General features: G+C 48.6%; 1 protein-coding gene across 1 annotated transcript in view; it reads right to left on the bottom strand.

The window, feature by feature from the left end:
- The window catches only part of SEMA4F (ssemaphorin 4F), a 35,985-nt gene extending 20,009 nt beyond the window's left edge, over window positions 1-15,976 (bottom strand). Inside the window, exon 1 of the mRNA XM_061583801.1 lies at window positions 15,636-15,976. Coding sequence (XP_061439785.1) covers window positions 15,636-15,750 — 115 coding nt within the window. The 5' untranslated portion in view covers window positions 15,751-15,976. The remainder of the gene's footprint in view (window positions 1-15,635) is intronic.
- Window positions 15,977-26,318: the final 10,342 nt, after the last annotated feature.

Here is a 26,318-nt window from a genome sequence, read left to right as displayed (position 1 = left end):
TGCTGGTTTTCCTTCAGCTAGATGGCTTCTTATATATGCCTGGTAATTTAATCTTTGGCAATGCTTTCCACCACGTTTTCTGGAGCTTAACCAGCCTGTAGTTTCCAGGGGGCGCCCCCCCCAGCCGGATCCCTTTTTAAAAAATGGTGTTACACTGACCACTATCCAGCCTTCAAGTACAGAGGCTGAACTTAGGGGTAAGTTACTTATTTTTGTTAGAAGATCAGCAATTTCACATTTGAGTTCTTTAAGAAATTGAGATAGATGTCATCTGGACCTGATTTGTCAGTTTTTATTTGAACTTCATATCTCATCGTCACCATTTGTCCCATTATCTCAAACTCCCTTCCAGTGAAAGTTAGGTCAGGCACAGGGGTCTGCCCTATATCTTCTGCTGTGAAGACACGTGCAAATGATTCATTCAGCTTCTCTGCAATCTCTTTATCCTGCTTTGGAGTGCACTGCCATCAGTATGCTGATGACACGCAGCTCTATTTCTCCTTTTCATCTTCATCAGGTGAGGCTGTCAATGTGCTGAACCAGTGTCTGGCTGCGACAATGGACTGGATGAGGGCTAATAAACTGAGACTCAATCCAGACAACACTGAGATGCTGCTAGTGGGTGGTTCTTCTGAGCGGATGGTGGATGTTCAACCTGTCCTGGATGGGGTTGCACTCCCCCTGAAGAGGAGGTTTGTAGCTTAGGGGTTCTCCTAGAACCATCTCTGTCACTTGAGGTTCAGGTAGCCTCAGTGGAACGGAGTGCCTTCTACCAACTTTGGTTGGTGGCCCAGCTACGCCCCTATCTGGACAGGGATAACCTGGCTTCAGTTGTCCATGCTCTGGTAACCTCCAAGCTAGATTACTGCAATGCGTGGGGCTGCCTTTGAAGACGGTTTGGAAACTGCAGCTTGTGCAAAATGCAGCGGCCAGATTGGTAACAGGGACTAGACGGTTCGAACATATAAAACCAATTCTGGCCCACTTGCATTGGCTGCCTGTATGTTTCTGAGCTCGATTCAAAGTGCTGGTTTTAACCTATAAAGCCTTACACAGCTTGGGACCACAATACCTGATGGAACGCCTCTCCTGACACAAATAAACCCGTACATTATGCTCAACATCCAAGAGCCTCTTCCGGCTGCCTACTCCGAGGGAAGCTCGGAGGATGGCAACAAGGGAGAGGGCTTTTTCAGTGGTGGCCCCCAAATTATGGAATGATTTGTTTGACAAGGTGCGCCTGGCACCAACACTGTTATCTTTTTGGCACCAGGTCTTCTCCCAGGCATTTTAGCATGTGTTTTTACATATTTTTTTTAAAAAAGTGTTTTTAAATGTGTATTTGTGTATTTGCTTTTAATGTTTTTAATTGTTGCAAACCGCCCAGAGAGCTTCGGCTATGGGGCGGTATACAAATGTAATAAATAATAATAATAATAAATAATTTGGAAACTATATTTCAGTTAATGCAGCCTAAAATAGCATTTGCCTTTTTTGCAGCCACATCACACTGTTGGCTCATATCCAGCTTGTGATCATCAACAATCCCGAGGTCCTTCTCGCATGTACTATTGCTGAAACAAGTATCCCCCATCTTATAACTGTGCATTTGTTTTCTTTTTCCTAGATGTAGAACCTTGCGCTTATGCCTGTTAAATTTCATTCTGTTGTTTTCAGCCCAGTGCTCCAGCCTATCAAGACAAATTTTGGTTCTATCTTCCAAGATATCAGCTATCCCTCCCAATTTTGTATCATCTGCAAATTTGATAAGCATTCCCTGCACCTCCTCATCCAAGTCATTAATAAAAATGTTGAAGAGCACTGGGCCCACGACCAAACCCTGTGGCACCCCACTCATTACCTCCTCCCAGTTTGAGAAGGAACCATTGATAAGCACTCCAAGTATGATTCTGTAGCCCACTGTGGATCCACCTGATAGTTGTTCCATCCAGCCCTCATTTAGCTAGCTTGCTAATCACAATATCATGAGGCACTTTGTCAAAAGCTTTGCTGAAGTCAAGGTATATTGATGAGGTACGCCTGGCGCCAACATTGTTATCTTTTCGGCGCCAGGTAAAAACCTTCCTCTTCTCTCAGGCATTTTAATATTTAATATTTTTAACATTTTGATATTGATATCTTAATATTTCAATCAATTTAATACTTTTTTACCATTTAACATTTAGTATTGATTTTTATAGTTGTTTATGTGTTTGATTAGGTTTAGTTTTTAACTTGTTTAATATATGTTTTAATTGTATATTGGATGTTTATCTGTTGTGAACCACCCAGAGAGCTTCGGCTATGGGGCGGGATATAAATTCAATAAATAAATAAATAAATATGGCCACAGCATTCCCACAGTCTAATAGAAACACTACCTGATCAAAACATGAGATATGTCTGGCAGGATTTGTTCTTGATAAATCCATGTTGGCTTCTTGTCTTCAAGGTGCTTACAGATTGATCACTTTATAAGCTGCTCCAGAATTTCCCCTGGAATTGATGTCAGGCTGACCGGTCTGTAGTTCCCAGGTTCCTACTTTTTGCCCTTTTTGAAGATAGAAACAACATTAGCCCTTCTCCAGTCATTTGGCACTTCACCCATCCTCCACAATTTTGCAAAGATAATAGACAGCAGTTCTGAGAGTTCTTCAGCCAGTTTCTTTAATACTCTAGGGTGCAGTTCATCAGGCCCTGGAGATTTGAACTCATTCAAGATGATTAGGTATTCCTTGACCACTGTCTATCAATCTCAAGCTGCAATCCTGCCCCTTCAACTTGTACTTCACATTCGCCAAGAGGGCCATAGACCCTCTTTTGGAAGAAGACTGTGCCAAAGTAGGAACTGAGCATTGCTGCCTTTTCTTTGTCATCATGTTGCCATCCTCACTGAGTAGCTGTGCCACCATTTCGTTTCTGTCTTTTACTATGCATGTACCTGAAGAAAGCTTTTTTGTTGCTTTTGGCATCTTTCGCTAACCTCAACGCATTCTCGGCTTTAGCCTTCCTGACTCCACCCCTTCAATTCCGTTCTATCTGTCTGTACTCTTTTGTGGTCTGGGCCTTCCTTCCGCTTCCTGTATGTGTCCTTTTTTGTAGGGCCTGTGGTACAGCATGTGTGCATGTGGCGTGCCCAAGACTTAATGGAGACAAAAAGAGTTCCCGCTCACTAGCTGATACCACTTTTGAGCCTGCAGGTTCACAGCTGTCTTCAAGTAACCATCTGGCCATCCCCACAGTGGATCACCAGCCGCCCAACATGAACCAGCGTGGGCAGCAACAGAGTGTGGGAACTTGATCTCTGTGAAGTGCTGGTGATTCCCAGCACAGATAAGGCTGCTTGCCTTCTCTTTGATAAATCCCTGCCTCTAATTAAGGAGGAACCTCCCAGGCTTCGCCTCTTTCTTTTAGTCAGAAGCTGCAAACCTTGCTTGTGCTGCAGGTTTGCATCAGAAGCACAGCAGCCTTTGGCCAACTAACATGCCCTGTTTTGAAAAGCATTGAACAAGCATCACAAAGGCATCGTCCAGTGCAGGGGGGTGGGCAGAGACAGCAGCTCTGAGAGGGGGTGCTCCCTACAACTCCCCTCAACACACACACAGAAAACATAGGCAAGTTGCCAGCATGAAACACAAGCAGCCCTGCTGAGGGAATCTGTAGCAGCACACCTGCCTGCCCACACAGAGCAATGCGAGGCACTTTGAAGGAGAGGGCTGCAAGGCCGCTTCCCTGCAAGAAGTGCCAGCCGCAGGCAGCATCACAAGACCATCTGCTGGCAAGGGGTCACCACGCCCAGCTGGGGCGGGTAGCAGAGACTCTTCTCTTCCTCCCGCGGCTCCAGCGGCCAGCCTGCACGCTGCCAGAAGGTGCACCCCCTGGCACGCAGCATTGTGTTCTCTGCACAGGAGAGCCCCCTCCTTGAGGAAGAGGCGAGAGGACAACCCTTCCCTCTCAGGTCTCTTCCTAGCTGGGCTCCTCCCTTTTCTGGGATCAACAGCAGCACCGATTTAAGCTAGCCCCAGGCCAGTCATCATGTGCAAATCAAGCAGCTCCACCTCACCAAGGTTTCCTTGCCAGCTAGTCCAGGATGCCACCCTGTCCTGCCCTCTCCCCGCCCCATGGCACCAGCCTCACCATGCTTACTGCTGCAGGACAATGCATCAGAAGAAGGGCACGCAGACAGTTTGTCTCTGCTGTTCTAGAGGACCCAGCAGGCAGGGAGACACACCCCAAATCCACATCAAATAGTGAAGGGGACCCAAAGGTCAGGTAGCACAAGCTCCAGCCTGAAATCCCAGGCCAAGAACATCCCCAGAGTCTGGTTCTTTGTCCCTGTTAGGGAAGACAGGCACTAAGGTTACAAACTCTGGCTTTTAAAAAAATGCTGGCACTTGGAGCTAAGTGCCTCTGAGCATGCAGAGAGTTCCTTTCCCCAGGCAACAACCTGCTGTCAAAAAAAGGGTGTAAAGGCACATTGTCCTCAGTCCCTCTGCCGCTGCCACCATCAGAGGCAGCGTGCGTCTGAATGCCAGTTGCTGGAAATCGCGGGAGGGGAGAGTGCTCTTGTTCTCAGGTCCCGCTTGTGGGCCTTTTCCATTGGGGCATCTGTTGGCCATTGTGATCTCACAGCCTCTTCCTATGTTTTTCTGTTACTCCATGCACACTGCACCAGCTCCAAAAGCAAGGGGCCTTGCCCATCCTTCGGTGTGGGAGCTCGTGCATTCACCCTGGGAGCACTGGAGGCTCACCTGAAACTTCCCCTGGGCTTCAAGGCCTGGGTCATTTCTGCAGGCAGCCAACCCCAAGGGGAAAAACTCAGATTATGGAGAAAAGTGGCTCCAGGGCTTGCAGAGATGCTCTTTGGACAAGGGATCCCAATGGCTGAGCTTGTACACACACCCTAGTGCCTCCCCCCCAAAAAAACAACAGAGATATTAGCACTGAGGCACCTGCCATCCTCCCGCTGGTTACATCCCTCTGGGCCCAGTGCTCTCCCCCCCCCCCAGTGAAGGGCATGTAGCTCAGTGGCAGAAAATCAGAGAGGGTTGGTCAAGGCCCCACTGAAAGCCTGGAGAGCCAACTGGGGGCCCTTTAAAGTGGGATTCATCACCACCTGAGATACTCTTCCGAGTGCACGCGTCTGACTTTTTTATCTATCCAGGCTGAATGAAGAACAGCTTTGTCAAGGCACCTCGCCAAAGACTCCTGCGTAAGCTTAGCAGTCATGGAATAAGAGGAGAGGTCCTCTTGTGGATCAGGGATTGGTTAAGTAGCAGGAAGCAGAGGGCAGGAATAAATGGACAGTTCTCCCAGCGGAGGGCTGTAGAAAGCGGATCAGTATTGGGACCTGTGCTTTTTAACTTGTTCATAAATGATCTAGAGCAGTGAGGTGGCCAAGTTTGCTGATGTTATTAAATTATTCAGGGTGGTTAAAACAAAAAGGGATTGCAAAGAGCTCCACAAGGACCTCTCCGAACTGAGTGAATGGGCAGAAAAATGGCAAATGCCATTCAGGGTAAACGACTGTAAAGTGATGCACATAGGGACAAAAAATCTTGTTTCACTTGTACACTTTCGGGGTCTGAACTGGCAGTGATTGACCAGGAATGAGACACAGATTGTTGTGGATAGTTCGATGAAGATGTTGACCCAGTATGCGGCAGCTGTGAAAGAGGCATACTCCATGCTAGGGACCATTAGAAAAGTTACTGGAAATGAAACTGCTGGTATCTTAATGCCATTATACAAATCTAAGGTGTGGTCAGACTTGGAATATTGTGTAGAGTTCTCGTCACCTCACCTCAAAAAGGAAAAAAGGACATTGTAGAGCTGGAAGAGGTTTAGAAAAGGGCAACCATAATGGTCAAGGAGATGGAACAACTCCTGACAGGAAAGGTTGCAGCATTTGGGGCTTTTTAGATTAGAGAAGAGGCAAGTAAGCGGTGACATGATAGAAGTGTGTAACAACATGCATGGCATGAAGATAGTGGATAGAGAAAAGTGTTTCTCCCTCTCCCATAACATTAGAACTCGTGGACATTCAATAAAGCTGAATGTTGTAAGATTCAGGACAGACACAAGAACGGACTTCCTCACACAGCACATAGTTAAACTGTGGAATTCACCCCCCATGAGGCAGAGATGGCCACCGACTTGGATGGCTTTAAAAGAGGATTAGACAAATTCATGGAAGAGGAGGAGGAGGCTATCAGTGGCTACTAGCCAGGATGGATATGTTCTGTTTCCATGGCTGGAGGCAGCATGCTTCTGAATACCAGTTGCTGGAAACTACAGGAGAGGAGATGGGCTGGTTCGCTCAAGTCCTGCTTCTGGGCTTTCCATGCGCAGCTGGTTGGCCACTGTGAGAACAGGATGCCAGACTAGATGGGCCACTGGCCCGATCCAGCTATAGGGCTCTTACGTTCACGCTGGCTGGCCTTGCCCTTTGCTCTCCAACAGGGGGACGCTGAGCGCCAAGCTGGATGCCAGCCCCAGCTCCCCCCTTCATGACATTCCCATCTCCCAAGGGGGCTGGGCTTCAGGCCTGCCTCTGCCTGTCCCCAGACAAATGCTGCAGTGTCCTCTGGGGGCACGAGGCCAAGCCAGAGGGCCGCAGGCACGGCACAGGGACAAGAGGGCCTGTGTGAGTGGAGGCCTGCTTGGGGGCAGCACAGGCTCCCCAAGCAAATGGTGGGAACGGCCCATGCCCTCCTCCCCCATCCCAAAGTGCAAGGCACACCACCCTAGCCAGGCACTTAGTTGGCACCAGGGACCACCGGCCACTCCCAGGCCCCCAAGCCAGGCTTAGGCAGCCACATGCTGTCCGTACTCTCCCAGAGACATCACAGACCGGTCAATCCCCCAACTGCCCTGGGCACTCAAGGCGGGCTGCCCTGTGCCTGCCCCAATTTTTACATCCCAAAGGAGGGGGCAGGCATGATGGAAATCGACCCCTCCCCACCCCCGGAGCAAGGGAGGCTTTGGAGACAAGGGCCAATGCAAAGCATGGGAAGGACCTAGAGAGGCGTCGTGAGTGGACAGAAGAGGCACATGAGCAGCCAAAGCCCCCTTCCTGGCTCTGGCCGCATGTCTCGCCTGATCCTTCCGGGGTGACCATTTCCTGGCTGGTTTTTGAAAAATAGCTCTTCCTCTAATAGCAAACTCAGGTGGTGAAGTGTCTGCCTGACAGAGCCAGAAACGGGTTACGGGGGGGAATCTGAAGGTTTGCAGAAATGTTTTTAAAAATTCAAAAGCAAAAAACTGATCAACCCCCCCCCCAAAAAAACCCAACACTTAGCAGGGGGTCAGTGAATGGCTCTGGGCAGCTGGTGCCAGAGGCGACGGGACCAAGCAGGAACTTCGCAGCCCAGGTTGCCCCAGCTTCACCTTTCTGCTCCATCCAGACAAAGTGACTAGTGCAACCTGCCTCGGGAGCCGCTGTGGAGAGTGGCCCAGGCAAGGGCCACAGGCTCTCTGTTGACCAGGAGCCCCAGGCAGTGCGGCAGATTGGTGGGTTTGTCCGTCAGCAGGAATGGCTGGGGCAGATTCCCCTTTGCAGGTCTCAGCAAGCAAGGGGGCGGATCCAGCAGGCTAGACAAGGCAACCAAACCACGGAGCACCACCGCTGCCCTCCAGGGGGGCTCTGGCCTGCTCCCTCCAACTTCCACCCCTGAAGGGAGCGGCAAGGTGGCACTCCCCACCACGGGAGGCTCCCTCTGGACAGAGAAGCTGCAAGGGCTGGGCAGGAGAGGCTCAGAGCAAAAGACTGGGAGGTCACGAGGAACAGTCCACACACACCCCCAAGGGCCCTGCCCTGCACAATCACTGAGCACACCTTGCCCAAGGAACTCCCTTTGCTCAAACAGATGCCTGCAGGGCGCTTTCAGCCACCCAAGGAACAGTTTAAGCCCCAGGCTTAAGAGGAGCTCTCAGCCGGCCCAGGGGAAGGCCCACGTACCCGGGCCCCTGCACGGAGGGGGAGCACCACAGGACTGAGGGAAGTGGCCCCCTTTTCCCTGGAGGAAGAAAGTCCTGCAGGAGCAAGCCTGGGAATCGTGGGGTTTATGGCATGCTCATGTTGCAGAATGCACACACACACCCTTGGCCCAGGCCCAGAACAGCAGCAAGGGAAGCAGCAGTTGGAGCACCAAGCAAGCACTTCCAGAAGCCCCCGCCCCCAGGGAGCTCCCCAGTGCCAAGAGTGTGGCAAAGCCCTGCCTATAGGTCAGAAGTGAGGAGCCCCTGGCCCGCCTGGCCTCCAGCGCTCTGACCCAGCTACCTAAGCCCTTCCCTGCACTCCTCCTCCTCCCAGCTCCAGGCCAGGCCCCTTGTTCAACAGCCCACCCTCTGGATAGCCTGGATCTGCAGGAGGGAGTTCCGGCAGAGGATGCCTCAGCCCTCCTCAGGCACCGCACTGTTCCCATGCAGGCCAGGGAGGAGGCGGCTGCTGTTCCTCAGGAGTCAGAGCAAAAGCCAAGCAACTCACCAAAGGCGGGGGGGCACAGCACCTTCCCCTGAGCTACGCAGTGAGATGGCAGGCACAGGAAATGGGTTTGGCTGCAGCTCAATAGGAAGCAGCCTGTTCCCTCCCGCAGGGGTTGCCCACTCTCGGGTGCATCCAAGCGTGGCGCTGGGGGAAGGAGAGGCACACACCTCTCAGTACCAGTGTGGCTGCCCCGGCTGCCTTCACTTGTGTGGGGAGAGAGAAAAGGGGTGGGCCATGCTTACTTTGGCTCTGACCCACCCATCATCAGTTCCAGCCCCCAATGGACATTTCCTGGGGGGTAGCAGCCCACCCCTGCTACAGATGGCGCCTCAGTCCACAGCAGGACTGCCCTGCCCTGGGAAGGAATTCTGCTTCGGGCAGCAATTGAGCAGCCTGAGAATGGCTCCAGAGCCACTGTCCCCGTCGCAGTCTGGACTAGGCACAAAGAGCAGGGCCAGGTGGTACCTTTGCAGACTGACCACCAGCAGCAGGTGAAAGGCCTCTAAGGTGGGGGAGGTGGCAATACTGGCCTCCTGAAGTACATTAGTACTGGAGGGGTACTATCACCTCCCTGACCAAAATGCCCAGGGTGGCCTTGACACTGAGAATGACATCAAGGAGGCATCCAGAAGTGAGAGGAATGTAGCAATGGACAACTTGCATTACCCTTCCACAGACTGGGGCACTTGCATGTTCCAGACACAATGAAGAAGTTAAATTTCTGGATGCCCTAAATGATGGTGCCCTAGAAAACGTGGTCATGGCACCAGCCAGAGGGCCAGCAACCGTGGACTTAAATCTGAAGTGGCGCCCAGGATCTGGTGCATGATGTAAGTGCTGCTGAACCAACTGGGAACAATCACCATCAGGCTACCTAACTCAACATATATGTAAGTGGACAATTGTCAAGAAAATCCAACTTTAAAAGAGGAAACTTACCAAAAATGAAGGGATTGGTAAAAAGGAAGTTGAAAGACAAAGTGAAGAGGGTCAGTTCTTCCTGACAGGGATTGTTCAAAACCACCACAACAGAAGCTCATCAGAAACGTATACCGCAAATCCAGAAAGGTATCACAAAGGCGAAGAGGGTGCCCGTGCGGTTAACCAGCAGAGTCAAAGACGCTTTTACAGGAAAGGTGGATTCCTTCAGAAAACGGATGTCTTATCCAAATGAGAACAGAATGGAACACAAACTCTGGCAAAACAACACAAGCAAATGATGCAAATATGGTATTTGTAGCACATTGCTACAAGCAAAGACCAACAACAAAAGGTTGGACCCTTGCATAACAATGAAGTCAAAAGGTATGCAGAAGCAGGATAAGGAGATTGCAGAGAAACTGAATGAATCATTTGCACGTATATTCACAGCAGAAGATATAGGGCAGACCCCTGTGCCTGACCTAACCTTCACTGGAAGGGAGTTTGAGATAATGGGACAAATGGTGGCGATGAGATATGAAGTTCAAATAAAAACTGACAAATCAGGTCCAGATGACATCTATCTCAATTTCTTAAAGAACTCAAATGTGAAATTGCTGATCTTCTAACAAAAATAAGTAACTTACCCCTAAGTTCAGCCTCTGTACTTGAAGGCTGGATAGTGGTCAGTGTAACACCATTTTTTAAAAAGGGATCCGGCTGGGGGGGGCGCCCCCTGGAAACTACAGGCTGGTTAAGCTCCAGAAAACGTGGTGGAAAGCATTGCCAAAGATTAAATTACCAGGCATATATAAGAAGCCATCTAGCTGAAGGAAAACCAGCATGGCTTCTGCAAGGGTAAGTCCTGTCTCGCTATCCTATTATTTCAGAGGGTCAACAAGCATATAGTTAGAGGTGATCCAGTTGACACTGTACTTTCAAGAAGGTACCTCACAAAAAGCTCCTGAGTAAGCCTCGCAGTCACAGAATAAGAGGAGAGGTCCTCATGTGGATCAGGAACTGGTTAAGTAGCAGGGACCAGAGAATGAATAAATGGGCATTTCTCCCAAAGGAGGGATGTAGAAAGTGGAGTCCTGCAACTATCAGTATTGGGACTTGTGCTTTTTAACTTGGTCATTAATAATGTGGACTCCAGATATGGTGTCCAGTGTGGGGCAAGGAAAGGCTGCAACGGAATAATCAAGAGCCTTAAATGGCCTTCTGCTTACTCCTCGGCAAGCAGGCTTTGTATTCAGCATTCCTTAAACTTGGCGCCAAATGCAAGCCCTGCTGGAATTGGTTCCATTTTGGAGCTTCTGATCATAGCCACCCCTGGCAAAAGCAGAGACTGAAGACAGCACTCATCAGCTGTGACTTCAAGCCCCCTCTGGATTGGCTCGAAGTTGTACTTGCACTATCGGAGGCAGTAAATATCAGTCACTGGGAATGACATGCGGGGTGGAGCACTGCTGTCACACTCAGGTATTGCTTACAGCTTTCCTACAGCAGCATCTGGTTGGCCACTGTGAGAACAGGATGTTGGACTAGATGGGCCCCTTTGGCCTGATCCAGCAGCCAGGCTCTTCTTACATTCTTATAAACGGGCCCAGAAACAAGGGGGAGAGATGTGATGTGAGTCTGCCCCAGTAGATGGCAGAATATTGGCCCATCTGGTCTACCCTTGTCTACTGCAGGGAAGAATTAGCAGAAGACATGGTAGAACCATTAAGATGCAGAGAGCGAACAAATTGTTCCTTATTGGAATGCTCCCATTGGGTTTATCCAGTAAAAATGATTGGCAGCAGAGTCAAGGCAAAAGAAATAACATTTGCTTAACTTGCAGAACTCTTTGCTGCAGGATTTTATTTGTTCATATGTGTTTATAGCCTGTTCATGCAGTCCTAGGATGGGTTATATAAGTCTCAATTAAATAAGTAAATAATGTAACACATAAACATTACTAGACTACAAATGAAACCAAATCAACAGCAAGAAAGGTCTGTGCAAAAAGGTGAATTGAAATGTATACAGTGATAAGGGCAGATGCATACCTGGTGTGTGTGGAAGACTCTGTGTTTGGAAGGACTCTGTATGCTGCAGCAGCTGCTGTGGCTGCTTACTCTACAACTCTGCCATCCTGTTTTTTCCTCTGCTCCAGGTATATGAAGGAGAGGGGCTGCCTGGCCTTGGCACGTGCCTCGGCGTTGCGCCAAGTGCGACACACTTAGCGTCGCACTTGGCATCATCTTCAAAAAGAAGACCATGAAAGATTCTTTGTTTTTACTGCTTTGTTTAGTTTTATTTTTTGCTAACTGTTATGTTATGATGTGGGAATCATCTTATTTTATAGTTAGTTACTGCAAATGTTAATTAATTGTTATTTAATTTTGAGAATTGTTATTTAATCTTGAGAGCTGTATTATTTTATTGATGTATTATGTTCATGGTTTTTTGTAAGCCGCCTTGAGGGCCTTTTGGCCATAAGGCGGGGTATAAATTTAATAAATAAATAAATAAAATACTTTGGATACCCAGCAAGGGTATTCCGCAATCTCAGGGGCCACTGTGGAGAAGGCTGTCTCATGCACTGCCATCTCACAAACTTTACACAGCAGAGGAACTGCCAACAAAAAACAAGAGGAACTCCCTCCCTGCAGAACCCAACTTGCAAACAGTTCTATATAGGAGACAGCGCTGCTTCAGATATTTGGAGCCCAAATCATTTATGGCTTTGTATGTCAACATAAGCACTTTTGACCAGGCTTGGAAGCACACCAGCAAACTGGTGTACAGATCTTTACCAAGTGGCATAACAGTTGCTCAGGGACTAGTAACTGCCAGCACCCCGGCTGTTATATTCTGCACCAGTGCAGCTTCTGAACCACTTTCAGGGCACATTTCAATAGCCATGTCTTGAAGTCACCGAACTATGGATCACTGCAAGCAGCTAATGCAACAGCACCTTCCTTGCAGGCCAGATGCTGGACAGTTTAAGATCAGCCCTACATAGATGCCTGTTCTGGGAAGCTCTCAAGCAGGATCTGGATGCAAAAGCTCTCTCCCTACTGGTGATTCCCAGAAACTCCTTGACAAGGAAACATGACTACATTTTGGGGGGGGGTTAGCTTAGAAAAAAGGGAGTACGAGGAGGTACTGATAGAGGCGTACATGATTATACATGGTATGGATAAAGTGGACAGGGAGATGTTTCTCTCCTTTTCTTATAATGCTAGAGAACCCAGAACTATCAAATGAAGCGCTGACAGTGAAGCTATTTTCTTTTGTGAGACGCACCTGTCGCTGAATTTATACTGCTCTGTTCCATTTGTAGTGGTTTTATTGGTTTTATCATTGTCTGTTGCTGTAACCCACCCTGGGACCTCATGCTGAAGGGCAGGCAAGAAATAAAATGTTGGAAAATTCAGGAGATACAAAATAAAGTACTTCTTCATACAGCACACAATTAAACTATGGAATTCGCTCCCACAAGAAGCAGTGATGGCCACAAACTTGGACAGTTTAAAAAGCAATTTAGACAAATTCATGGAGGATAAGGCTATCAATGGCCACTAGCCATGATGGCTATGCTGTGCCTCCACTGAATTCACAGAATCATGGAAGGGGCCTAAAAGGCTGTTAGGTCCAACTCCCTGCTCAATGCAGGAATTCAGGTTAAAGTGTATCTGACAGGTGGCTGTCCAGCTGCCTTTTCAATGCCTCCAGTGTTGGAGATTATCAGGGAAGAATGCAAAAACACAGTACCTCTAGTTAAAAAGAGAGAAAGACCTCAATAGATGACAGACGAAACTCTTAAAATGGTTAAAAATATAAGGAAAGGAAAAGGAAAAGGCGATAGAAACATGGTCAGAACCCTAAGTGCAACAATACAGCGATTAGTACACAGAGAACTATTACAATAGTAATTGTACAGAAATAGAAAAGGACAACAAAAAGGGAAGAACAAGAGTCCTATTCCAAAAGATTAGAGAAATGAAAGGGAAATTTAAAGCAAGAGTAGGGATGTTGAATAATCAACAGGGGAACACACTGACTGACAGAGATGAAATAAAAGGAAGATGGAAGCAATACACTGAAGAACTCTACAATAGAGATGCCAGGATAACAGATTCATTCGTGGAGGAACCATATGATGAAAAACCAGACATTTTAGAATGTGAGGTGAAAGCTGCTCTTAAAATACTTGGAAGAAACAAATCACCAGGAACAGATGACATACCAATAGTTACAAGCTACTGAGACTGAATCTGTCCAAAATTTGACAAAAATCTGTCAAGACATATGGAAAACTAAACAATGGCCCACAGACTGGAAGCGTTCAATATACATCCCAATTCCAAAGAAAGGGGATCCCAGGGAATGCAGTAATTATTGAACTATTGCCTTAATATCCCATGTAAGTAAAGTAATGCTCAAGATTCTACAACTAATATTTCACACGATTTGGAAACTATACTTCTGTTAATGCAGCCTAAAATAGCATTTGCCTTTTTGCAGCCACGTTGCAGCCTTGCTTTCCAGCTTGTATTGGGCTCTTGAGAATTCCCCCCTCATTCTGCAACCATTTGCTGTCCCTAACTCCTTCCTGGTTTGCCTTATTATTGCCTTACATTTAGCTGGCCAAAGGGTGTTTGTTTAAAAAATAAGTCTCCCAATCTGATTTAGCCTCCTCTTCTCCATTTAGCCATGTCTGATGTTCCTTTGAGCCTTTCCTAATCTGTCCAATACATTTTGTTGTCTTCCTTTGGTTGAAGTGCATTTTGGTAAGCCTGGAGGTAGTTGTTGTTGATATTATTATTTATATTTATTGTCCACCCTTCACCAGTAGGTCCCAGGGCAGTTTACAAAACCTAACGTACAATACTCAAAAGAATTAAAACACGTTTCAATCACAAGAATAGGGTGGGTTCTGAGAACAAACAGCTCAGGAGCCAAAGGCCAGGGTAAAGTGGTGTGTCTTTAGCACTTGCCAAAAGCTATATGGCGAAAGTGCCTGAGGCACCTTTGCCTCCCTTTTCTCTCTCCTCTTTTGGCATCCCTTCTCCCCATCCTTATTCTGGGCAGCCTGCAGTTGCAGCACAAGCGGTAGAGTTCAGAACTCAACACTAGGCAGGCCCCCGAGAGGAATGCCCAGAGCAGGCCAAGGTTCTGCGGGCAACTACTCCACAGGCCTTGCTGGTGGCCATGCACTGTCCAGAGGCCTGGACTAGGAGGCGTCCCAGAGGGCAGCCACAGCTACGCCTTGGGATTGCCTTACTAAATTGTTTCTCTGGGTATGTGCGTTGGGGGGACAAGGTCCAGGTCACTTGGTATCGTTAGGCCAGGGTAAAGGCGGGTAAAGGCCAGGGCCTCTCAGAGGCAGAGCCTCTGCCCTCCACGCACGAGGTCACAGTTTCAACAGGAGGTCACAGATTCAATGGGATCTCCAAATCGGTGATGTGCACGGGTCTGCCTCCGATGGTCCCAGGACAGAACGAGCCCTTCCGCGTGATCGGCGGCTACACACGCCGACTGTAAAAAAAGGCTGATTTTCAGCCGTCTCGCAAAGAGGATCCTCTAGCCGCCTGCCGGGCACCCCTCGCCTCTCTCCCTCTCCGCGCCAACGCCTCCCTTGAAACCACGCGCCCCACTGCTGAGAGCGCAGAATCCAGCCCCGCGGCGCTGCCCCCAAGCCTGGCGCCCCATTTCGCCCCACGGTCCCCCCCCATCAAGCACGGCGGCGCCCTTCTGCAGCCAACTCAGGCCCTGCCCGCCCAGCGGGACGCAAAGACAATAGCCCGGAGCGATCCCCGCCAGCCGGCCGACCACCCAGCCGACCTTCCCAGGCAGGAAACGCAGCAACTGGGGGAACCGGCGCGGCAGGGAAGGCTCCGCTCAGGAACAGATCCTGCCGCGGGGGGGGGGAGAGCCGGGAAGCCCGCCAGGCCCCCGGCGGAGGCGGCGCCCAGCTGCGGCAAAGCAGCTCCGACGTCGTCGTGCCAGGCAGCCGGGCGAGGGCGCGAGGGCGATGCCGCTCCCACCCACGCCCGCAGGGAGGGAGAGAGACGGGGAGTGCCGCGCCCCCTAAGCCCGGGCGTGCCAGCCTGCGGGGAGAGGAGCGAGGGAGGGACGGAGGGGGAAGTGGCGGAGGAAAGCCCCAGGCCAGACGCCGCAGCTCTCCCTGCCCACCCACCGACCCACCCAAGCCAAGCCAAGGCGGTGCCCTTACCCGGGAAGAGGCGCGCGATGCGGGGCAGCGCGGAGGGGGGCGCCACCGAAGCCACCGGCGAGAGGAGGAAGAGGAGGAGGAGCGCAGGCGGCGGGGAACGCGGCACCATCCCCATCCCGTCGCTCACGGACCGGGTGGGCAGACGGGCGCGCTGGCACTCCCTACAGCTCCACCTCTCGCAACAGCGGCGGCTGCGGCGGAGGCGTCGTCTTCGTCGTCCTCAAGCTCGCCTGCCTGCCTGCCTGCCACGAAGCCCCTCCCACCAACCAGGTGGGGCGGTGACGTCACTGCCCGCACACTACTTCCCCCCGCGCCTCTGGCCGTGCAGGTAGCGTCGCTCACTCGCCCGCCTCCACGCCCGTTCGGAGGGGCGCGCGCGACGCAGGCAGGTGAGGCGGGCGGGGCTTGGTTGGGCTGGTGAAATCCTTCAGCGCAGGAGGAAGAAGGCGGGAGAGGAGTTCCTCCGTTCTTCTTAGCCTCGGGGCTGCGAGAAGGGTGGCGACCAGCACGGCTGAGCGAGGGAAAGCGCGTGGCGGCCTCTGCGCCCAGGGATCGGGCGTGTTGCATCCATGGCACAGCCGCCGCACAGAGAGCCTTTATTTATTTGTGGCTGTTATGTGCCTCCAAGTCGATTACGACTTATGGCGACCCCATGAATCAGCGACCTCCAAGAGCATCTGTCGTGAACCACCCTGTTCAGATCTTATAAGTTCAGGTCTGTGGCTTCCTTTATGGAATCAATCCATCTCTTGTTTGGCCTTCCTCTTTTTCTACTGCCTTCTGTTTTTCCCAGCATTATTGTCTTTTCTAGTGAATCATGTCTTCTCATGATGTGTCCAAAGTAGGATAACCTCAATTTCATCATTCTAACTTCTAGTGACAGTACTGGTTTACTTTGTTGTAACACCCAATTATTTCTTTTTTTTTCGCAGTCCATGGTATGCGCAAAGCTCTTCTCCAACACCACATTTCAAATGAGTTCATTTTTCTCTTATCTGCTTTTTTCACTGTTCAACTTTCACATCCATACATAGAGATCTAAAATACCATGGTCTGAATGATCCTGACTTTAGTGTTCAGTGATACATCTTTGCATTTGAGGACCTTTTCTAGTTTTCTCATAGCGGCCCTCCCCAGTCCTAGCCGCCTTCTGATTTCGTGACTATTGTCTCCATTTTGGTTAATGACTGTGCCAAGCTATTGATAATCCTTGACAAGTTCAATGTCCTCATTGTCAACTTTAAAGTTGCATATCTCTTCTGTTGTCATTACTTTAGTCTTCTTGACGTTCAGCTGTACATTTTCTTCTGAAATTCCTTGCTGTGTTCCATTATCCAACGTATGTTTGCGATATGATCTCTGGTACCTCTTCCCTTTCTAAATCCAGCTTGGACGTCTGGCATTTCTCACTCCATATGTGGTAAGAGCCTTTGCTGTAGAATCTTGAGCATTACTTTACTTCCATGGGATATTAAGGCAATAGTTCCATAATTACTGCATTCTCTGGGATCCCCTTTCTTTGGAATTGGGAAATATATTGAACTCTTCCAGTCTGTGGGCCATTGTTTAGTTTTCCACATTTGTGGACTAATTTTTGTCAAAATTTGGACAGATTCAGTCTCAGTAGCTTGTAGCTACTCTATTGGTATGCCATCTGTTCCTGGTGATTTGTTTCTTCCAAGTATTTTAACAGCAGCTTTTACCTCACATTCTAAAATGTCTGGTTCTTCGTCATACGGTTCCTCCATGAATGAATCTGTCATCCTGGCATCTCTTTTATGAAGTTCTTCAGTGTATTGCTTCCATCTTCCTTTTATTTCATCTCGGTCAGTCAGTGTGTTCCCCTGTTGATTATTCAACATCTCTTGCTTTAAATTTCCCTTTCATTTCTCTAATCTTTTGAAATAGGGCTCTTGTTCTTCCCTTTTTGTTGTCCTCTTCTATTTCTGTACAGTAACTATTGTAATAGTTCTCTTTGTCTCTACGTACTAGTCGCTCTATTGTTGCATTTACGCTTCTGACCATGTTTGTATCGCCTTTTGCTTTCCTTATCTTTTTAGCCATTTTAAGAGTTTCTTCAGTCATCCATTGGGGTCTTTCTCTCATTTTAACTGGAGGTATTGTCTTTTTGCATTCTTCCCTGATAATGTCTCTTGCTTCACTCCATAGTTCTTCTGGTTCTTTGTCAACTAAGTTTAAAGCCTCAAACCTGTTCCTTATTTGATCCTTATATTCTTCTGGGATGTTATTTAAATTGTATTTTGGCATTATGATTGCTTTGTTGGTCTTCTTTAGCTTTACTCTGATTTTCGATACGATCAGTTGATGATCTGTACCACAGTCTGCTCCTGGTCTTGTTTTTGCAGAAAGTATGGAACTTCTCCATCTTCTGCTACCAATTATAGAATCAATTTGATTCCTATATTGACCATTTGGTGATGGCCATGTGTACAGTCATCTTTTCAGTTGCTCAAAAAATGTGTTCGCAAGAGACAAATTATTGGCTTCACAGAATTCAATAAGTCTTTCTCCTGCTTCATTTCTGTCTCCTAAGCCCCATTTCCTAGTTCTTCTTTGTTCCCTACTTTTGCATTCCAGTCCCCCATGATTGTCAGAACATCTTGTTTTGGTGTGTGATCAATTTTGTCCTCTACGTCTGTGTTAAACTCTCCATTTCCTCTTCTCTGCATTTGCCGTTGGAGCATAGACTTGGATGATGGTTATGTTAATAGGTTTCCCGTTTAATCTCATTGATATAACTCGCTCAGACCTTGCATTGTAGCTCCTAATTGCTGTTGCTACATCGCTTCTCACTATTTAAGCAACCCCATTTCTTCTTAATTTCTCATTTCTTGCATAAAATATTTTGTAGTTGCTTGATTGAAAATGTCCCATTCCCATCCATTTTAATTCACTCACACCAAGTATTGTAATGTTAATACATTCCATTTCTTGCTTGACAATTTCTAACTTTCCCTGGTTCATGCTTCTCACATTCCATGTTCCTATTGTGTGTGTTGTACAACTCCGGACTCTCCTTTCGCATCTGTTTATTTACTGCAATGTATTTAAATTGCGCTTATACCACCTTTCAGGCAAGACGGGTTACAATTTGTAATCCTAACCCAAACATGGAACTCTGCAACATGAAACTCCAGCGATGGGCAGCCAGTGGCGGTGAGTGGCCTCGGCGGTCCCCCCTTCCAGATAGCTTACTGAGGGGGGAGGAGAGAGAGGTCCTAAGGCAGCCTGCCCTGGGCTAGTCTGGGTCACCTGCCCTTTACAGCATATCCATAGATGCTGTTCATTGCTTAAGGATCCCTGAGTGGAAGTGGATCTTGGATTTTCCACACACTCTTTTCGTTCTTTCTCCGCTTTCCTCCAGGGAGCTCAAGGTGGAATATAGGCTTCTCTCATCTCTCCATTTTATTCTCACAACAACCCTGTGAGGTAGATTAGGCTGAGAGATTGTGACAGGCACAAGGTCACACAGTGAGCTGCACAGCTGAGTGGAAATTTGAACCCTGGTCTTCAGAGTCATAGTCCAGCACTCTAACCAGTACAATCACACTGACTGTTGCCACAAGCACCGTCCTTGGGCCTGTTTGTGAACAAGATGCCCAAGAACTTCTGCCTGTCTCCCACCCACACACGCTCCCAGCTGGGCTGGTCCCCTTTTCAGGGGACTCTAGAGCCTCCCTCCTGCCTGCCCTGCCTGGCTGTTAAGAACATTGTCAGGTACAGGCCTCTTGAACCAAGGACTGCTGCTTTCAGACTTGGGTTTCCTGGGCAGAAACTGGAGGGAAGATGGAGCATGCTTGGTGTGGGTTGGTGCCCTGTGGAGGAGTCACAAGCAACAGGCAGAGCAGTGCCAGTACTGGATGTAAAGAATTGCCAGGTCAGCCTGCAACCCCAGGGCAATTGAACCAGGCCAGGCACAACCTGTGCCTCCCTTATCAGGGATGAGTTAAACCAAACCCCAGCCCTGTAAGGTAGGTAGGCTGCCACCACCCCTTAGCTTGGTCTCCCACTCGGACAGAGATTTCCAGAGCAAGAGCCAAACTTTAACACTCACTACTCTAGAGCCTCAAGCCAAACCAATTCAGTAGTTAGTAGCTTTGTGGTCAGAATGCTGGATTAAGAACCACACTGATCCCAAGTAACACACACCAAATAATATGAGGGAGTTCATTGATTAAAATATAAGTGCGTATAAGAAAAAGCAGCATACAGTTCCTTGAAGTCAAACACTCCAACTGGAGTTAGGCATGAGGAATGCCCATACAAGAAATAGTTAGAAAATACAATACAGATACACAATAACAAATCTCAGCAGCCTAAAGTACATACTCACAAACAGGAATGCATAAGGACACCCTTGACTCCTTATACCTGCAGATATCACACAGGTAAGTCAGGATGGAATGGGGCAACTTGCTGAAGGATTGTTGTTGTTGTTGTTGTTATGTGCCTTCAAGTCGATTACGACTTGTGGCAACCCTATGAATCAGCAACCTCCAAGAGCATCTGTCATGAACCAGCTCATCTTGTAAGTACAGGTCTGTGGCTTCCTTGATGGAATCAATCCATCTCTTGTTTGGCCTTCCTCTTTTTTTACTCCCTTCTATTTTTCCCAGCATTATTGTCTTTTCTAATTAATCATGTCTTCTCACGATGTGTCCAAAGTAGGATAACCTCAGATTCATCATTTTAGCTTCTAGTGACAGTTCTGGTTTAATTTGTTCTAACACTCAATTATTTGTCTTTTTCGCAGTCCATGGTATGTACAAAGCTCTCCTCCAACACCACAGTTCAAATGAGTTGGCTTTTCTCTTACCCACTTTTTTCACTGTTCAACTTTCACATCCATACATAGAGATCGGGAATACCATGGTCTGAATGATCCTGTCTTTAGTGTTCACTGATACATCTTTGCATTTGAGGACCTTTTCTAGTTCTCTCATAGCAGCCCTCCCCAGTCCTAGCCGCCTTCTGATTTCTTGACTTTTGTCTCCATTTTGGTTAATGACTGTGCCAAGCTATTAATAATCCTTGACAAGTTCAACGTTCTCATTGTCAACTTTAAAGTTACATAAATCTTCTGTTGTCATTACTTTAGTCTTTTTGACGTTCAGCTGTAGTCCTGCTGTTGTGCTTTCCTCTTTAACTTTCATCAGCATTCGTTTCAAATCATTACTGGTTTCTGCTAGTAGTATGGTATCGTCTGCATATCTTAAATTATTGATATTTCTCCCTCCAATTTCCACATCTCCTTCATCTTGGTCCAGTCCTGCTTTCCGTATGATATGTTCTGCGTAGAGATTAAACAAATAGGGTGATAAAATACACCCCTGTCTCACAGCCTTTCCTATTGGGAACCAATTGGTTTCTCCATATTCTGTCCTTACAGTAGCCTCTTGTCCAGAGTATAGGTTGGGCATCAGGACAATCAGATGCTGTGGCACCCCCATTTCTTTTAAAGCATTCCACAATTTTTCATGATCTACACAGTCAAAGGCTTTGCTGTAGCCCCTCTTTTATGGGAATTTGCCCAGCAACAGCAAGAGGGCCAATTGGAATCCTATCAGGTGTCATGATCAGCTAATTACCACTGCTCTAAACCCTTCGCAGGGGCCGAGGACCAATTAGAATGGTCCACCCTGAATCCGTATGGAATTCTGAGAGCCGTAGGGGAATTCCCAGTGGCTAGTTCCAGCGATTCTGTCAATCCTGTAGTAACCATCTGGGATAGGGAAGCTGCTCAGGCGGTTGATACGATCACTCCCAAAAGTCCTCTCCAGAACTGCAGAGCTCATTCTGCACCCTGGTATACCATGGAACTACAAGCAATGAAGTAGCTTGGGAGACAATCAGAGCAACACTGGAGGAAGACTCGCAACAAATACAACCGGACACAGGCTAGAGCTCATTCTAGAGTCTACTCTCTGGCGGAGATGGCAGTGAGGAAGAGTTTTTTCTCTGCCACCATAAGAACATAAGAAGAGCCTGCTGGATCAAGCCAGTGGCCCATCTAGTCCAGCATCCTGTTCTCACAGTGGCCAACCAGGTGCCTGGGGGAAGCCCGCAAGCAGGACCCAAGTGCAAGAACCATCGTGTCTGCAGGGAAGCAGCCAGCAGAATTTTTCCAAGTGGTGAGAGGCCTTCTACATCAAAAGCCTCAGGAGGAAGGGTTGAAGCCCTCGGTTGTCCACTGTGACCAATTTGCAATGTTTTTTGCAAATAAAATAACTTGAATCCAGTTCGATCTTGACTCAATAATAATAAATAATAAAATTTTATTTCTAAGGATTATAATAGTACTTACTGAGTTGCCTGGGGAACTGGATTGTCCTGTATTACGGATTATTTTCCTGCTTGTGCAACCTGAGGATGTGCACAAGATCCTTTCCATGTTCAGGGTGCCACATGTGCTCTGGATCCATGACCACCGCAGGTAGTAAAATATGCCAAGAATGGGTTGAGGGAATGGATTAGCAACACCGTAACTGCATCTTTATGAGAGAGGCGATTACCAGTGTAATTAAAGGAGGCAGTAGTGTGTCTACTACTGAAAAAAATCTCCTTGGATGCATTTCAACGTAACAACTACCTCCCTGTCTATAACCTCCTTCTTAAGCAGACTTATTGAGCGCATGCTGGCATCCCAACTGCTGTGGATCTTGGATTAAATTGTTTATCTTGACCCATGGCAGTGTGGTTTTTGCCAGGTCATGGCACTGAAAGTCCAAGGATGTGGGCTGGGATGCTAGCAGTATGCTGATAACACCTAGCTCTATATATCGGTCACATCAGATCCCAAGGATGCAGTGCAGGTGCTGGACTGGGGACTCCCAGCTGTAATGGGCTGGATGTGAGTAACTAAACTGAAATTAAATCCGAACACTTGAGATTACTCGGAAGCTTCAGCTGGTTCAAAATGCGGCTGCCAAGATGTTAACTAGGAAGAGCCACTTTGAGTGCATTATGCCTGTGCTAAAAGAGTTACTTTTGCTCCCAGTTTCTGAGCTTCCGAGTACAATTCAAGGTGCTGGTTTTGACCTTTAAAGCCTTAGAGGGACCTAGATATCTGTCTGTCCGCCTTCCCCTCATTAGTCATGCCCATCGCACGAGAGACAGAGAAGAGGGCCTGTTGCGAGTGCCTGCTATATCTGAAGCCCTATTGGTGAATTCTCGCAACAGAACCTTCTCTGCTGTGGCCCCTAGACTGGAATGCCCTCTCTGTTCCTATTTTTAGACATCTTTCTATCCAAGCATTTGGTTAAATGTTTACCCTTTTGTATTGATGTTTTTAAAGATTTTATGGATTTGTTTATGTATGTTTCCTTGTATGTTTTGTATTTTTAAATTTCTATATGGCTTATGTATGCTTTGTATTTTAACATTTATGTAATCCATCTCAAGACCTGCATTCAGGTGAAAGGCGGACAACAAAATTATTATTATTATGCCTGTGGATTTCCTGCCTGTATCGCACTGTTCACCACATAGTAGTTGCTCACCATTACTTACAAAATGTGTCATGTCAGACAGAAGCAGGGGTGATGTCTCATCTTGGGCTAGTGAATGAAATTTTAAACAGCCCCTATATTCTCTCCAAGGGAAGAATGTAGGTCAACGATTGATAAAAGGCGCTGTGGATTAGAGGCAACAGCAGGGCCTTTCCTTTCTTTGGAGAGCTAAAGCAACAACCCAAGATTAGTGGCAGATGCTGGGGTGGTGGTGGTTCATTTCAGAGCTTTTTGAGATCAACAAAAGCTGCCAGGATCTGCAGATTTTCACCTCTAAATATCAGGACCTCTTCACTCCAGTTCCCCCAAGAAACATATTCTGGCCAAAGGCAATTGATTTGCTGCTGAAGGAGTGCAAAGGGGTATTCTGCTGAGAGACAGAGGCCGTGCTCCACTTCTGTGCCTGCTTCAGTTTAATTTCTTTGTTCAGTAACGAGGAGAAGCTTTCCCTCAGATTCTTTTCCATTGCCACACAAACTCCTGTAAAAATACCAGCAAGCCCAGCACTAGATCACCCAAGCACTTCCCAGGTAAGCAAAAGAGGCCAGCCTATCTCTTCTGCTTGGAAAATGGTGAGCCTAGGTATAGAATTACTGCTTGGGCCTACGTAACTTGGAGGGCATTTCAGGAAGGAGCCAGATAAATTCATGTAACAGGGCAAAGCCAGGATGAGACAGGCAGGACATTGGCATCCAGGGCCCTGTGTGTGGGTGGTGGGAGCCATCCAGGAACCCGAGAAAAACCTGCAGTCCAGGTGTGGGGAGCCTTTGACCCTCTAAATGTTGCTGAACTATCACTCCCATCATCCCTGGCCATTGGCTGTGCTTGCTGGGGCTGATGGGAGCTGCAGTTCAGCAACGTCTGGTGGAAGGCGCCCGGCTGCTCCTGACATTCTTCCTTGGCATCCACAGCCACACCACAGCACTCTCGTTCTTGCTCTCTCGGCGGTGGTGGAATTGGGGCTCCCCAGCCAGGATCCCTGTATCCTTAGTCCTTTGCCAAATCAGGTGAATCCTCACCTCTCCCCAGCCGTGCCCCGACCTCCTCCATGTGTGCCTTTAAATACACTGGGGGGGGGGCAGCAGGGGTGCACAGCCCTTTGATGGTGGGATGTATGAGTGGCAGCTGCCAAGTGGCTTCTCCCCATGTCAGCCTGTTAGAAAGTGTGTGTGCATATGTGCACGCTCCTGGGCTGCCTAACCTCCTCTCAGGAAGGGAGGCCTGAGCAGTGCCATTCTCCTGAGTTGCTCTGCCTCTGGGCCAGTGCCTTGTCTCCCTCCAAATCCTTTCCTGCAGGTGCCCCCCCCCATCTAATCTGGCTTGGTTGCTTGGGTGGGCAGGGGACGTGAGCAGGCTGAGGGGCCTGGCTGGCTGTGCCGTCGTGTAGGCCGAGACCAGGCCTAGGCCTTTCCCGCTTGCTGGCCCCACAGAGGTCCAGCCAGGGCGTCTTTTTCTGCTCCTTTAGCCTGCCTGTCCTCTGGTTTCCCTCCCAGGCCGGTGCCTCCAGCTGGGCTCCCATTCCTGTGGCCTCCCAGGGCCTGAGCTACCCCGGAACGGGCAGGCCCTGAGCTGCCCCAGCTCAGCTGAGGGGCCCCTGTTGGAGACGAGGAGGTGGGGCCCTTCATCCAAGGCTAGGCATGCCCACGCGGGCCCTCCTGAGCAGCACAGTTCCCTCTCTGGCCAGGTGTGGGGAGGGGAGCATCGGTCCCCGGACTGCTTAAAATGTCCACCCCACATCCTCTCCAGCAGGGCAGCTGTGGCCACGCTGGGGCAGTCAGCCCAGCCCTCGGGGCCTCCTCCTCCTCAAACCCTAGTTCAGCAGCAAGGCAGCGCCCTCGTCCTGCTTTCAAGGGGAGCAGGGAGCTTTGAGGCCACTGGCATAGGGGTGCTGAAGGCCTTAGAGGGCCGGGCACCAGGCCGTATTAAGGTGGAGCGAGAAACCCTTTCAGATCTTCCTGTCTCCTCTGAACCAATCTGGCGCTGGTAGGTCACGCTCCAAAACAGGGAGGTTTGGCACATGGGGTGGGGGAACAGTTGCAGAATTGGTGTGTGGGGTGGACAGTCTGGGGGGCAGCCAGGCCTCGCCTCAGCCGCTTTGTTTCTTCCCCCACCCCACCCTGGGACTGCTGGCCTGCGGCGTAGCCACTGTTGGCTGGTCCCCATCCCAGAACCGGAGGCCACACCAGCCCCTCTGGGCTTGGTGAATGTTTCTTTTGTGGGTGAGTGAGTAGATGGGTAAGGGCATCCTGGCCCTTCTCCATGACAAGCCAGCCAGCAGGCCTATGAATTTTCCCTGCAGGTCTGATCATCTCCCCCCAACCGCTAGGCACAATCCATTCCTGCTGACTGCAGAGACTTTCTCATTGTGGCACTTGGGGGAGGGGTGCGACGACCATTCGGGGGTGGGCCCAGACAAATGGGATTTTTCTTCTAGACGGGCATGGGTTTCCAGAGTCTCCCTGCCTGCCTCTGACTTGGCCTCTTCTTTCTTGTCCCCTAGGTCTGCGTTTTGGTGACTTAACTTTCTTTTGTGTAACAGGTAAACCGATTTGGGATTTAGTCATTTAGCACAGGTGAGTAAAACAGATTGGGGATAAATTTTCCCAGGCTAGCCAGTCGGGAGCAAAACCAGGACCTGCTGGTGTTATGTTTCTTCTGAACAATGCCCCTGTCCCATAGCTGGTGAGATTCTCCCTGCAGCTGGAGATTTTATCTACTTGTTGATTAACAGATAAATAGATGTTAAGAAATTTGTAGGCAGCCCTTTAGCTTTGCTCCCAGGGCACTTTGCATACAAAACTGGCCATGTGATGTAGTTGGACTAGGACCTGGGAGATGATGGTTCAAATCCCCACTCAGCTATGAACTGGATGACCTTGGGCCAGTCACTGCCTCTTAGCCTAGCCTACCTCACAGCACTGCTGAGGATAATATGCAGAGGGGGATAATCAGGTATGCAACCTTGAGCTCCTTGGAGGAAATGTGGGATATACATAAAATAACAAATAAGAATGAATACAAATAACAGTAGATAATGCAAGTGCAAATCTAAAAGTACAATGCAGATCACAGAAGCAGCTAAAAAAATTATATTCTAAAAGCCTGGGAGAATAAAACTATTCTTGCCTGGCACCCAAAGGATAACTGTTGGTGT

The sequence above is a fragment of the Rhineura floridana genome, chromosome 9 (assembly GCF_030035675.1).
Source record: "Rhineura floridana isolate rRhiFlo1 chromosome 9, rRhiFlo1.hap2, whole genome shotgun sequence".
Lineage (NCBI taxonomy): Eukaryota > Metazoa > Chordata > Lepidosauria > Squamata > Rhineuridae > Rhineura > Rhineura floridana.
Note: the sequence above shows the minus strand (reverse complement) of the source record. Positions and strands in the feature narration are given on the sequence as shown.